This window comes from Pagrus pagrus (genome assembly GCF_965226575.1).
Source record: "Pagrus pagrus genome assembly, chromosome: 1".
Lineage (NCBI taxonomy): Eukaryota > Metazoa > Chordata > Actinopteri > Spariformes > Sparidae > Pagrus > Pagrus pagrus.
This window is the reverse complement of record NC_140185.1, coordinates 6,118,905-6,134,688: the sequence shown is the minus strand read 5'-3', so window position 1 is coordinate 6,134,688 and position 15,784 is coordinate 6,118,905. Positions and strand designations below refer to the sequence as shown.

Genomic DNA, 15,784 nt, shown 5'->3' with positions numbered 1-15,784 from the left:
GGAAAAGCCATGCCCCACTGTCCAGGTCCAAAATCAAACAGTTCTCTACTGTGCACCCCCCAGTGTATATCTGACACCAGACATCCCCTTGGTCTCGAGAATGCTTTCCAAGTGCTCTCAAAAGCATTCAGATGTTGTCTCCTTAGCTTATTATTAAAATACATTTTTATACAAACATTTATAGCCATTTATAATAGGGATGGCCAGCATTTACTTCAAGGTAGTTAAAATATTTTTTCTGGGCAGGTTGGGGAAAATGTAGCAATTTTGCACAGCTTTCCTTGAGTTGGTTCACTTCTGTGATGAAAACCGTCTGATGCAGTTGAAAGTTCCTGAAAAGGCTAATAAGTTGAGTTTTGAGTCTCTTTCTCGGCTCGTCAGATACTAACACTTTTGGATGGCGGCCAACCTGACCCACAATCCCCAACCGCCAGTATTTGTGTATCATTTGTTCATTTGATCTTCAATTTAGAATCCAAAATCAGAAAATGAAAAAAATGACTCATTATTTCATTATTTGTTTATGCATGTAAGAAAAAAAACAAACAACGCTTCCTGAAACTAAACTCCTGTTCTTCTGCTGCTCCTCTCGGGGTCAGTCATCCTCCGGGGCCGCTCTTCACTTTAACTGCAGTGTCTCTCGACTCGTTAGGTAGAGCAGACAGGTTGTATGGCAGAGCAGCAGCAGGGCAGATAACATTAAAATTGCATTTAAAAGACAGAAAATAAATTTGCATCTTCGTGTGGAGTTCAGCTTTGGTGAACTTTGACCGGCAAAGTTGCAGCCACAACCAATAGCAGACGTGTGTGGATGACTACTCAAAAGAACGACACAACGGCAAACGGAGTTCACATCCTGCACTGCCCACATTCAGCACTGGCCTGCATTTGCATATGTGTGACTGCAGCCTGAAGCATTATGCCTGATCACTGTTGCCTGCTAAGCTGTGTCTGACAGATCCTGAGGGGATTGCACAGATTGTCTTTCTATTGGACACAAGTGATATTTTTCCAGTGTAAAGTTGGACCACTGTCAAACCTGGCGATTTGATTGTTTTGTTTTTAAGTATTACAGTATTAGATATAATGGAGACTCATGGTGGTGATGTCATCTGACCCCCCAACCACCTCAAGATCTTGATATGCTGTAAGGATGTTGGATCTGTAAGTAGGTAAGATGGGACTGTGTAGATACAGTACAGGAACCTGTGATATCTTGTATATCTCTCTGCGGATTTGGTGCAGATTAGATTGTGTTCCTGGAAGGAAGAATAATCTTCTGTCTTGCATGGCTCATTGTTTTTGGGTTATAGAGCCATGTCTGTGAACGTCTGCTGATTATCAGAGAGTATCATCTTCATCTTGATGCTGAAATAGTCCCATCACTGCGATACAATCCTCATCTCGTTTGGCACTGCCCTCACTCTCTTTTTATCTTATCTGTCTGACGGCCATTTCTTCTCCTTTCCCACATTTCTGCAAATTGTTATATTACTGACATGGAGACAGCCACGCTAGACTTTGATATCATGTCATTTGTGCTCTGGCATGAGCAGCCTCTGTGGTTAGACAGGTATTGCGCTTGATTAAAAATAGGATATTTACCAGTGAGTGCAGTCCACATCTGATATGAACAACACCATGTGTGCTAACATCATAATGGACAAGCACCACAGTACAAATTATTGCATTAATTGATTATGATTAGTAAAATGAACCCTTGGTCTGAATTAATTGTAATGTAACGTTTAGATCGGATTCCATACATGTTGACATTAGAAGTGTTTGCTGTTCCATTACAGAGATTAGTGGGCAGCCCTCCTACTTCTCTCTGTGCTAGCTCTGATTTGTATTTGGGTAATGTGTGATAATGTGCACCTTCCAAAACCACAGTCTCAAGCACACAGGTCAGAAACAAGAATTGAGAAAATGTATTAAGTTAAAATCACTTTATGAACAAAATTGGCGTGTGTGTGTGTGTGTTGTACAGGTATGGTGTAACACCTGAGAACATCATCCTGTACGGTCAGAGCATCGGCACTGTGCCCACCATCGACCTGGCTGCTCGCTATGAATGTGCTGCTGTCATCCTACACTCACCGCTCATGTCGGGGCTAAGGGTGGCCTTCCCTGATACACGGAAGACCTATTGCTTTGATGCCTTCCCCAGGTGAGTCTTACACACACAGCATCATACATGCACACCACAACAAAAGTTACCTGAGCAATGGAGGTCAACGGTTAACTGCCGTGAATATTTTGACTAACGTATTTCACAGTCAGTGGGTTAATTTGCATACAGACACGCTGTCTGCTAGCTGCTTTGCTAGAGCAGGAAAAAGTTGAGTAACACAGTATGGCACCAAAGTCAAAAGTCAGTTTTAATGTGTGATGCTACTCTTTAATTTAGTAGTACAGCACTGCTGTACCACAACAAGTACAAAGACCCTGCTGCCTTGTCTGACGATGGCTCGCAGCCAAAGATCAGGGTGGTAGAGGGGGAAGAATTCAAAGACCTAGTTTGGGCACCTCAAGTCTGAGTATGTTATGCCAACAAGAGCAACTGTGATAGAAGGATGAACTAAAAGTAAGCTAGCCAGGACAGACTAGCTAATGTTAGCTCTGATAAGCATTTGCTGGACAGCTCTCACAAACCAAAGTTAACTTCACAGCTTTCTGTAACTTCATCAGTGCTGACTGGGAGATGCAGTCCAGCGTGCTCTTTTCTCCTGCGCTGACACTGCCACTGTTGGCAACCAGACCAAAATACCATGCCCCTATCTCAGGGTTTCTAGCATATCCATAACATCCTCCAATTCTCTTATGTCATCTATCACTTTTTAAAATGTAGAATAAAAAATACACTGCCCGGCCAAAAACAAAAGTCACACACTCTAAAGTTTCATTTGACCACCTTTAGTTTTGATTACGGCACACATTCCCCGTGGCATCGTTTTGATAAGCTTATGCAGTGTCGCAACATTTATTTCCAGCCAGAGTTGCATAAAGTTTTTGCCAAGATCTTGTACTGATGATGGGAGAGTCGGGCCGCTGCATAAGTCTTCTCCAGCACATCTGAAAACAATGTCTCATGCTCCCTGAACCACTCTTTCACAATTTGAGCCTGATGAATAATGGCATTATCATCTTGGAATATGCCCGTGCCATCAGGGAAGAAAAAAGGCATTGATGGAAAAACATTGTTTGGGCACATAATATTGCTGAACCTAGACCTGAACAACTGAAGCAACCCCAGATCATAACACTGCCCCCACAGGCTTGTGCAGTAGGCACTAGGCATGACGGGTGCATCACTTCATCCGCCTCTCTTCTTACCCTGATGCCCATCACTCTGGAACAGGGTAAATCTGGACTCATCAAACCACATGACCTTTTTCCATTGCTCCAGAGTCCATATACCTAGTATTGCCTAGATGTTGATCTCATTTTAGTTTTGGTTTTGACCTCAGCTCTCGATTAATACAATGCTGTTTATCAATACCATCAGCTACCAGTATTTACTTCTCTTTACTATTTTACTGTTCTGTGCCACTCATCTTTGGCTAAGCAAGGCAGCCTATACGTCCTTTTTCCCACATCCTCCAGCTCCTCCTGGGGGATATTGAGGCATTCCCAAGCCAGATGGAATGTTTGATTCAGTCAGTGTTTATCTGGGTCTGTCCTGAGGCCTTCTCCCAGTAGGACATGCCCTGAATATCTCCAAAGGGTGGTGTCCAGGAAGTATCCTTGTCAGATAACCAAATCACCCCAACTGAGTCCTTTGGGCATAACAAAGCAGTGCGTCTCCAAGCTCTTTCTGCTGTCTGTGGGGGCGAACCCAGACACCTTGTCAAGGAAGCTCTTTTTGCCTTTTGGCCACTTTACTGTATCTACAGTCTCCGTCAAATGACAAATCATCATCACTAATAGAGATGTTCTGATCTGTTCTGATCTATCAGTACTGTTGGAAATGAGTATTGAAACAATTTCAAATATTCAGAATTGATGTGTACCGATACATCTATATACATGGCAACATTAACATCTGTATGATACTAACTAGTGATGGACCGATTATCTGGCTGGCTAGTGAGTCATCACTCTGTGATCTCATGTTAGACGGCACTAGTAACAGTCTATCAACACTGAAAAATCTGAATCTGGAAAGTAACTAGTAGCTATCAAATATATATAGTGTAGTGGAGTGGTATAAAGTACCTCAAAATTGTATTTAAGTACAGCACTTGAGTACATTTTACAACATTCCAACACTGGTCATTCTAAATTTTGGCACTCCGTTTTACAGCAAATGTGTTCCAATTATAGTTTAATGGTCTAATAATAGCTATGGTATTGGCCCTGAAGAAAGAAAAAAAAAAAGACACTGATCTACCCGTACTACTAACCCTGTATGGATGTTACATTATGGATGTGCCTGAAGTTGCATAAGGCACTTGCTTTTTATAGATATTGGCTACTTCTGAGGTATCTGGTAACGAGTATCTTAAATACCTGATAAGATGCATAAAGTGGTAGGCAATGCCAATGGAATTGGTGGTGTTGGGTCGGTGCATACACTCATGTACCCCCAGATACCCGATCCAGCATTCTAATCACAGAATACACAAGCAGTGGAAAAACAAAAAAAAGCTGCAGTCCCTAAAGTCTGTTTTCTAGGTTATTTTTCAAGAAGAGTTATTGTAGCTTGCACAGTTGATATCTATTGTGGTGTTGCACAATGTGATGGAATTTGAACATTTGTTATCCTGTCATTTATTCAGATTCTTCCCACCCCACCATGCTATGGCCAAACACAAAGTGCACTGCTTTATCCTTGTTACCTCTGCTAAGATGGTAATGTTTTCACCCATTTCCCTTTGTTTGTTGGTTTGTTGGTTGGTTGGTTGGTTGGTTGGTTGGTTTGTCAGCAGGATTACACAAAAACTACTGAATGGATTTCCACAAAACTTGGATGGAGGATTGGTTTCAGCCCAGAGTAGACCCTGTTAACTTTTGGTGCGGATCTAGATAAAGGGACATTATAGACAGTACTTTATTCAGACTGCAGGCTTGTGATTTATTTTTTTAAGGGATGACTGAAAAAGTACCAACTTGCAATTCTAGAATTTACAGCCACACGCGACAAAGTAATGGCTTTTAATATGCAGAGGTTTCAGTGGAACTGCTGCTCAATTAAATCCATCTTGCTGCAGATGGTCCATGTTATCGCTCCTGCTTAGAAGTCAGAAAAAGGGGCATGCTGTTACTGCATATTAAGTGTTGTCAAAGCAGAATATTGAGGTGGATTGATAATTTTAATCAGTTACATCAGTTCAACCATCTGTGAAGTTAGTGCTGATAAAACGGTGGGTGTTAGACAACTTAATGTAGCATATTTTATAAGTGCCACACTGGATGAGAACAGCTATTACTACACATTACAATGGTTCAGTTGCTCTTGATGCTGTATGTTAAAGTGTTTTTTAAAAGTGAATGGGGGCGTTTTAGACAGCTAGTGAATGCAGAGCATAACAGATTACAGTAAAACAAAGAATCAGAAATGAATTGGGTCTTATGTGGCTAATAGCATCCATACAAAAGCCTAGATTTGCCATCAATAATACCCCTATTGCAAGCCCTAGCCAAAAATTCTCACTGAGACACATTTTTAGTCCTGACTTTAGGACTAGGAGTAAAAGTATTTTATCAATTTGCTCACCTCAGGAAATCACGTCTGTCTCATCCAAAATGTATAGTGAGCTCCAGTTCATTCATTGTGTGACATTGTGCAATATGCAAAAAAGAACTCGTGTTTTTGCAAAAAACAAGGGTCTCACAAGGTTATACTTTCTGAAACGGGGGAAATGCAGCAGCTCACTAGTGATGATGTTGTCACAACTTGGGCAGCATTAATCAAACTTTGATCACACTAAAGGCATGGTGGATGCATGTCATATCATGTCATCTCACTAATAAACGTATTTGTTTCCCAGAATATCAATGAGGGTATCAGTAATAAAACACCCATACCATATACACTTTCATTGTTGCAGTGTCTTGAAGAAACAGATGTTGTTTGATAAACAAATGTAGCAGTAGTAATTGGAGTAAATTACATGAGGTAGGTGAAACTAGCAGGCAAGCATCAAACTGGAACACAGCATGTAATGGCTTAACAAAACGCTGCATGTTTCATCCGTATTTTAATGTTGAAATACTGAAGACTTATCCAGCATAATTATTGATCCCAGCCATGTGTCAGTGCACTTCATGCAGTCAAACTGGTAAGTCAAGTAATGAATGGTGCATGCTTTTGTTAATCATGCATCTTGCAAGAAATCTGTAGGAGGCCTACTGCAAAAAGATTTGCAAAAAAATGAACAGCTGTGGCTTCAGCACGAACTGTTTGACTGAAAACTTGTGCTTAGGCTACTACAGAGTTGGATTATGATAGTGTTGTTATCGAAGTATCATGCCACCTCACTGGGTTCATAATTTAGTCTCACAAGGGGTTACAGCCTTGTGACCAAATAATGAACAGTGTAACGATGTTAAAATTTAATGAGTCTTGGGTGTCTCCACAGATTTGTAGTCTGCAGTGTAGCATGGTGCGGAATATTAAGTCAGTTTCAGGCAAGTGTTGTAAGATTGGATCCATTTGCACATACATTTCAACATGCTTGTTTGTGTAAATCTGTGTATGATCATCATGTGTGTCTAAATAATAATTCTTTTTAATATATCAGTTCAGTATCAGCCAAGGGATGTTTGTTTATCCCTTTCAGACAAGCCGATTCAGCTAAGATTTAGTTACAATTTGATGTTTTTTTGATGTTGTTTTAATTGTACGTGAATTAGACCTAATGGTGCTGTGGAATTGTTTTGTGTTATACTGACGTGTCTTTGTATTATTTTGTCCATCCCCTTAAATCAATTAGGTTAAATGCAGAAATTAGCTGAAGCAGTGGCAGCCAGGACACAATAAGTTATTGCTGTACTTATTCTGACATTTCTTTTGATAGTCACCTGTAGTGAGGGTAGTGAGGGTAGTGAGCTGACGTAGGCAAAACGGTGTCAGTGCAGTTTATGTGGACCAGAAGCTGCAGGCCTAGGGCCTTGTTCTAGGTAGCGACTGCACTTGCCAATGGCTCTTGGGGCTGTTACTTCAAAATGATCTCGCAGGATTGTGTTGGTCAGACTGGATTACATTCTGATCCGGAAATTGGGTATTTCAAAGCAGATCAATTTGGTAATCCAATCCTGCCTTAAATCTGGATAAAAAATGCTGCTTTTGGGTATTTCAAACTTAAAGGCAGAGATTTAGATCAATTTGATGCCAAAATCCAGGATCGTTTGGATCCCACCTCAGAGGTGGATTTGAGGTAGATGGACAGTTATCCTCTGCTTCACTTCTCACAGATATTGCTACCCAAGATGTCGATTACATTTAAACTCTAAACTAAATGTGCCCTTCAAATGTAAAAGTGTTTTAGTTTTAAGAGAACCAAGTAGCCTTATTAAAGAAAGCACTTTCAAATATGCTTAGGTCAAAGGTCAAGTTTATTTCTATAGCACATTTAAAAACAACCAAAGATGACCAAAGTGCTTCAAAGCCTCAAGAATCAGCAATACACAAATAAAACGTCAAACAAAACAATAGTATGTGGAGGCAAGATGTCCATGTCTAACTTGAATTAAAAGCCAGTGAGAAAAGGTAGGTTTTTAGCAATGACTTGAAAGTTTCGGCAGTCCGAGCAGTTTTTATTTGCAAAGGCAAACTGTTCCATAATTTAGGAGCTGCCACTGAAAACGCTCGGTCACCTCTACTTTTGAGTTTTGCTCTGGGAACGTTCAGAACCATCTGATGGGACGACCTCAGAGCTTTAACCGGAGAGTAAATATGTAGAAGCTCACTTAAATGAGAAGGTGCCAAGCCATTTAAAACCTTTTAAAAACAAACAATAAAAATCATAAAATCAACCCTGAAGCGGACAGGAAGCCAGTGGAGTCAGGCTAAAAACTGGAGTGATGTGCTTGGGTCACATATCTCTCTGAAAACACCTAGAAAAACTGCTGTAAAGTGTGATAAATACAGACATTAGACATACAGAAAAGCATTTCTCAAAGTCTAGTTTCACTTAAACATTGTAACTTGTTGGTACCACAACATCCAACATATGTTTTTATTTGTGGTCACACTGAAGGCTGGCAGACAGACTTTTAATGGGACGTGCATCTGCAGTGGTTGTCTGTATGTCTTAACAGGTTGATGTGTTTTTCTTGCGGTTGCTTTGTAAAAACAAACAGCCAGCAGCGGAGCTGTTGAAGCTGATAGTGAGCTGTAGTTTCCTTGCTGGTAAACACACCGCCGGGCTGTCGCAGCTGCAGTGAGTTTGGGTTTGTTGTGCGACGCAGACATGCCGGGAAACGACACTAGAGACACTCTTGCAGCAAAAAGCGGCTCACGAGCAAAATAACCATGTGATGGGTTGATAGATATCGTCACAGTCCCAGCATGTGTGTCTGTGTCTGAGTGGGATGACAAGATGTCTGGTGTCAAAACTCCCCAGCTGGGTGTCTATAGAAACCAGCAGGAGAGCCCACTGTCAGCATATACCAGGGGTTCTCCAATCAAGTGTGATGCTGGGGTTTGGCCCACTTTTCATTCTCTGTACATCACACATAAGTCGTAACGTTCTTCTGAAGGATTTTTTTTTTTTTGTCAAAGTTGATTTCTTGGGTTAAAAACTTATCACAAGTGTCAGTTGTTTTTTGTTTTTTTTAACGATTTATCTTGGAAATCAGATTATTTTCAAAGTGAATAGCTGCAGGTTATTAGCTGGTCTTATGCTGGACACACTACATTCCAAATCTTGGAACAAGGCCCAAAATATGGCTGAATAAATGAGTTAATTTTTGAGCATGTTGAAGTGTCAGGTGCTGATGATCAAAACTCTCAACTCAGACAGTCTGTCTGTGAATGTTAATAAAAGATTAATTCCTTCATTTTGTTTCAATCAAAGTCTACAGTCCCATTAGTAATGCATGTTTATTTCCCCTAATACAATCTCCTCCTCATCTCTCTTTCGGCTGTTCCCTGTAGGAGTCAGCATGGTGGCTCATCTGTTCCCATCTCACAGGCTTGGCTGATGTCTGATAATGTGCTCTCTGTAAACTGGTAACTGTACTTGGTCTAATTGGACTGCAAAAACCTCTTCAGCCAGCAAAATGATCAGCTGATCAAGCCATTTGACGTTACAGACCTAGTATCCCTCATTTAAGCCAATCAAACACATATCACACCATCTAAGCCTAATCTAACCACAAAAGTCTAAAATAACATCATATTAAAGTCACTATGTTAATATAATTACAATTACTTTGAGCTCATCACAGTGAAACCACAGACTCAGAGAAGACAGCAGTGGGACTGTGTGGCTCTATTACTGTGATAAGGTCAGAGAAATTACAGAAGATGCCAAAAGTGATGTCATCTCCAGGCATGTCAAGCAGAAGTTAAAATGTTTGTTTAATCACCCTATTTTTCAAGCTGCTCTGTGATCATTCACTACGACACTGTAGCCTTTACAGGAGCTCTTATGTTTGTCCTTGTTGGAACTCCCCTAGCTCTTGTTCAGATGTTCTTTAATTTAAACTGTTTAGAAAACCTGGTGTGTGGAAACATTGTCTCTTTCCAAAGAGAATAACATGTTGTGTAAATGTGTGTGTATAACACTCTCACCGAGTTCGGTAAATGATGATCAGCTCTGTTTGGATGGAATTGTTCAAAGGTCCAGTCCCTGCCATGCATACAAATCCATTACTAATTATCCTCGCCCATAACTAGGTGCAGCAGCTAAGCCTCCGTACTGCCCTGCTGTTCAGATAGAGGTTAGGTGGAAGATTAACGCAGGGAAATTATTGTGAGCTAATTTCATTCCAGATGGGATAAAACTATTACTGCTGACTTCACAGCTGGGGTGCACAGACTGAATTATGGCAGACGTGGCTGTCACACATTCACATTATGTCTCCTAACATTTGAATGAATGCGAGGCTCACAGCTACACAGAGTAAACTTAGAGACAGAGGAGTGAATTACCCCTCTAACAATGGCAAATGGTCTACAGACACTATTAGGGTCAGGGTTTGATTTTTCTGTTAAACGATTCCAATATTTAATCAGCTTAGAGAATCTGAATCCTGCCAAAGCCTGCATAGAATCTAATTACATTTAGCTGTCACCATTAGAAAGAAACAGGCAGGTTTTAGTCTCTAACCTGTCACTATGACAAACTGTAACATCAGCAGCAGTAAATATGAAATCATGATTGAATATAAATCTGACACATTAGAATAACAGCTGACTGTTAACACCAGAGGGTCTCGCTCATCTGTGTTCCTGGTTGTACTTCTAATGGACTTCATCTATCATGGCCAAGTACTGGCCAAATTCAAACTTGCATTCACAGTGCAAATGCAAGGACGTGTTCTTGTGCAGCCTGTTTAATCAAGGATGATTTGAGAGCAAACTTGTATGTGAACTTGATGGAATCCCACAGTTAGTTTTACTATTCTAAGCAAAGACAGGGTTTCTCAGCATGAACTCGTGGCTAGACTAGAAGTTCCTATGGGGTCAGTGAATGTTACTTAAAAAACCTTTACAGAAACTGGATCAGTTGTATCCAAAGCACAATCAGGCAGAGCCAAAGTGAGCAAACCATCAAAAGAAAAATACATCAAGCTTAGTTCACTGAGAGATAGATAGAAAAGCAACTTCCTCACACAATTCATTAAATAAACAACACAAGAGTCCAATCAGCAGTCGCCCTGTCAGAGGAAGGCTGTCATTGTAGTGTCACAGAGGACAAACGGCAGTTTCTAAACCAGCCCCTGGTGGGAAAGAAGGACAAACACTTGAGGAGGGCTAAGAAAGACCAGAATTTCACAGTGGATGGTGAAAAAAGTCTACTTAGTGATGAATCACAGTTGTAGATTAGTGTCAGTAACAGAAGGGTGTCTGTAAGGTGACGGACAGGGCAGAGAATAATACCAGTGTTTCAAAGCCACAGTGAAACATGGTGGAGGAAGATTTAAGTCTGGGGCTGTTTTCAGACTCCTGCACAGAACCAACTCCACCCTGACCGAGAAGCAGCACCACTCTGTTCTTCAGAGACAGGCTCCGGCCTCTGCTTTGATCTTTGAGAAAGATTCATACTGCAACAGGATAATGAGCCCAAACACACCTCAAAGCTTTGACACAACTATACTGCTCAAAAAAATGAAGGGAACACTTTAATCACACATGAAGTTGAAAATCTTTAATGATGTCCATTGTATAATTTGTTGAAAAACAAAATGATGTAACAGTCAGTGGAAACCAAAATCATCAACCCGTTGAGGGCTGGATTCAAAATCACACCGCAAATCAAAGTGAAAGATTGAAATCACAGGCTGATCCGTGTTGTGTGAATTTTCTCACAGCAACTCTAAATGTGACTCAGTAGTGTGTATGGCCCCCGTGTGCCTGTATGCACTCCCGACAATGTCTGGGCATGTTCCTGATGAGTCTGGTACTGGTATCAGAACCGGTGTTGTTTCAAATGTGAACAGTAGCCAGCCCTAGTGATCTGAGACTTTTGGACCCTACTTTAAAAAACATTAACAGAGGTTGTGTTACGTTACATCTTGTTTTATTGTAAATGTACTTAAGATAACGGGTGGATCTGTTGTGTGTCACTGTAGAGTAAATTATATGGTATGGTACTGCAACAAGGTCATTGTTACCCATTGTCTCTTTTTGTCTCTTTCCTCTCCATAGTATTGACAAGGTGTCCAAGGTGGCGTCCCCAGTGCTGGTGATCCATGGAACAGAGGACGAGGTGATCGACTTCTCTCACGGTCTGGCAATGTACGAGCGCTGCCCCCGTGCTGTCGAGCCCCTGTGGGTGGAGGGAGCCGGCCACAACGACATTGAACTGTACGCTCAGTACCTGGATAGACTCAAGCAGTTCATCTCCTTTGAGCTTCCCACCTCCTGAGGGGAGCTTAGCACTCAGGCCAGGGTTCATCTCAACACACTCAAGAAGCCTCCTCCTTATCATGTCCCAACTTCCTCTCTTAGCAAATGGACGGGGCTGGACTAAACTGTTCTCCCCCTGTCCTAGGAACCATTTCAGGGTGGGAATATGTAGTGGACTGGAAGAGGAGGTGGTTTAAGATTGTTGAGGTGCAGCCGAGGGTCAGACCAGTACCGTACCAGTCAGGCGTTAAGCTTAGGCTTAACATGTAGTGTCCTCAAAACCTGGCTGGTGCTCGTACATGTGGACACAGTTTTCCAGTGAACCTGGGCCTAGACGGTGTTTGCACTTGCTGCTCAATCTGGATTCATTTCCCACTCCAGCTCTCAGCCTCCTTCCCTTTCGACTCACTCTGTCTGCCACACCTCTCACTGAGCTTCAATCTGTCACTTTTCCTTCTTTTTCCCTATGTTTCTCCCACAATCCCTTGTTTTTCTTTTGACTGAGAGTCTTTTCAATGTTCAAGCTTGATTTTTGTATTCTTTTATACCAGGTGAAGAAGTATCAATTTTGCACCTCAGGATGCAATTGAAGTTTTTTACTTTTTCTGTATTTTTAATTTACCATTCAGGGTTGATTAAACAATTGCACTTTTAATGTGCAGATATTTTCAGGTAATGATTTTTTCTGTGTTTGGATATGTAAATGTTGATTGCTTTTTTTTTTTTTTTTTTGGTCAGCATTCCAAGTTTTTCTTAATTGCAGGTAGAACTTTATGTTCAATGGGTGTATGTGCTTAAAAGCTGTTAACCAGAGTGCACCCCTGCACATCTGGCCTTTGTAGTCCTGATGCATGCTACTCTCTCATGCAGGGAGCCGTTCATCAAACTTTATTTAGAAACTAGCAATTTACCATAGGCCTTGCTTTGGCAAACAGATACAATTCTGGGAGAAAATACTTAAGTGACTTTACGATGGAGCCATTGGTAAATTCAGCACACAAACGGCAGTACTTATTTCAATAAAATGCCAACATTTAGAATTGGTTTGGCTGTTCAGAAACGTACAAATGATACACAGTGAGAAACATTATGATGGATGGATCTCCTGGATGCAGAATATAATGCTGAATTTACCACATGGCTAAATGATTTATAAAATGGCTGTACAGGTCGTTAGATACGCTGATTTATAGCAACCTGTGTTAGAGGAATACAAATACTGTTGATATTCCAGGACCTGGTGTGAAGCCATTGTTGATAAAGTGATTTTGCTCCATAAACCATAGTCCAGTACAGTCCATAGGTCATGTTACGCACCAAAATTCTCACCTAATGTATCTGTAAGCTGTCACACCAGGTGTGTACCTTTGTCACTAAGCAATGCAGCAATGAGTATCACACATTTTGTTTAATACAGAAGCTTACCTCAGTAGAAGAGAGAGCAGCATGTATCCTGGCTAAGTGTTTGTTAACTGGAGATCATGTGTTTAATAAGACTTGACAGTTGTTTGAGACGCACACTTGACTCAGTACTGTAAACTGAAGCCAGGGAGCAAGGTGCTGGATTTACCTGCAGACAGAACACACGCAACTGTGAACTCTGCTCCATTTGAAGGTATTCAAGGTGAACATGCTGTCCATGGGTTTGTGTGTGCTTAATTTATCATTTCACACTACAAATGAAGCCTTATGTTTGTAGACATTTCACCCGGTCCTGTCGACTACAGCAAGGCACTCGTGGTCTTCAGGGGGACTGATAACTGCTGCTATTCATCAGAGGAATCGATCAGTCAATCACTGTGAAAGTCAGACAGTTTGGGGAATACAGAAATGACAGCAAGGTACTAAAACCAAATTCAGCCTGATCACTGTCATCTCCTTTGTCAGCCATGTGTTCCTGCCTGCAGTAGGGGAGCAATCGGCCAGGGTTGCCCTCTTTTTCCAACACGTGTCTGTTGAACCCTGTGATGGTTTGCTCTTATCCCAGCTTGAACTCCAAAGACGTCTGAAAGAACCACGGAGGGGAAATGGAATGTGGAAGTAAACAACGCATGCAGATCACCTCTCATAGTTGTGGACATTTCAACTTGTATCAACTGTACTTGAATCATTTGTTCTTTTCCCCCTGCAAATGAAAAAATGAACTTAAAACACTAAATAAGAACACTTGAGGACGAAGTAAAACAATCACATGAAGTTAAGAGTCGTACGACACTATCACAATGAAGTAAGTGCTGAAACTGTTTTCAAAGAAGAATTGTATTTGAGGGATGTTTGCATAGCAACTTGTGATGATCGTTTGATTGATCCGTGTATTGCTGTGAAGTGGTTTGTCAGTTGGGTATTAGTGTTTTCTCATTATAGCTAATGTCGGCTGATGTTTTTGGATAACGAGCCCTCGATCATCTCTAGCATATTTCCTCTAGCTCCTCTTTTTAAAGGAAATGAAGACCCTGCTTTAGTCCTGATTATTGTTTTGATACTGACATTTTTATGAGGTTTTCCAGTCTAAATGTTGATAGATTTACACTGTCTCTGAAGCTGGTTTGTACGATAATCCTCTGTAATAATATACTTCAATATCTTCTCTATACATATTAGCCCTTAAACAGGGCACTCTAGTCACATTGATTTTAACACTGGAATCACAATATGCAAATGAAAGGCAAATGAAGCTTGTAGAACCAGATTTTGGTAATAGTGTGTAAAACATATTAAAAAAAGCCTTAAACACGCCGTGAAGCAGATTGTCATACATGTGGTTGTTGTTGCAAGAAAGCAGCACAATGGATGTTTTAATGCTTATAATGGAATAAAGGATGCATGGAAGTGTTTGTCTGACCTTATTGTTTCTGTGTTCTAGAGCTAACTTGCATCATTCCGACTAGGCTTTTTCTTAAAGGGTCAGTTCGCCTATCCTGACCTGCCATCTTGGATGGCACCTAAACAATCTGTAAAAGAACAGGCACTTTCAAAGTACCTGGTGGGTGAATGGATGAACCAGACACATGGTTCATCCATTCACCCACCAAGTACGACAGTATGGAGCTAACTTCAACCAATCAGACCAACAGTAGGGCTAGGGCAGTAGTAGCGCTACCACCAACCCTTACTGGAGCCAGTCGAGAGAAGAGCAGAAACATGTTTTCCATTTAAAAAAATAAAATAAAATAAATTAGCCTTCAGTGCTTTCAGTTCTTTGCACTTCTTTCAATGAAGTAACCTCTCCAGTTCTGACAGAACTGGTGCTGTAGCAGCTATGCTCGCCCCTGTAGGAGCTGCTACAACAGTAGCTGATCGTCATACCTCAACCACACCTGTAGCTGCCAGTAGTTCCTCCTATGATGTGAAATGGTTCACTGCCTGTGTTCGGCAACAAGTGCATACTGTCTGCGTACATCTATCTAATCCAGCTGTCCTGCAAGGTCACAGTTCTCCCTCATTTTGAACAAATAAACAAAATCTTCACAAAGTACCGCTCAGGAGAAAAGCTTCCAATCCATTGGTGCCTCCATCATCTGCCCACGCTTCTTGCACAAGAGTGATGTCAACAACCATGAAAAAATAGCAGCTCCACTATTCCAAAATAAACAATATATTGGCTGTGTCAGCGTCATCTCAAACAGCACAGCTGACAATATGTAGGTGAGGTCATGGGTGTAGGAAGCATTTACTGTAAAATGTGGGTGGGACAATGTTATCAGAGGTTGGAGGACTCTCTTTTTTTGTGTATTTGTATAGTGTATTTATCATTTCATGTAT

At 41.1% G+C, this 15,784-nt stretch overlaps 1 protein-coding gene across 1 annotated transcript in view; it reads left to right on the top strand.

Annotated features, from left to right (window-relative positions):
• abhd17c (abhydrolase domain containing 17C, depalmitoylase) overlaps positions 1 to 14,856 on the top strand; it is a 28,877-nt gene extending 14,021 nt beyond the window's left edge. Inside the window, exons 2-3 of the mRNA XM_084359769.1 lie at positions 1,991 to 2,170; positions 11,822 to 14,856. Of these exons, the coding sequence (XP_084215895.1) occupies positions 1,991 to 2,170; positions 11,822 to 12,041 (400 nt within the window). The 3' untranslated portion in view covers positions 12,042 to 14,856. The remainder of the gene's footprint in view (positions 1 to 1,990; positions 2,171 to 11,821) is intronic.
• The last annotated feature ends 928 nt before the right edge of the window (positions 14,857 to 15,784 follow it).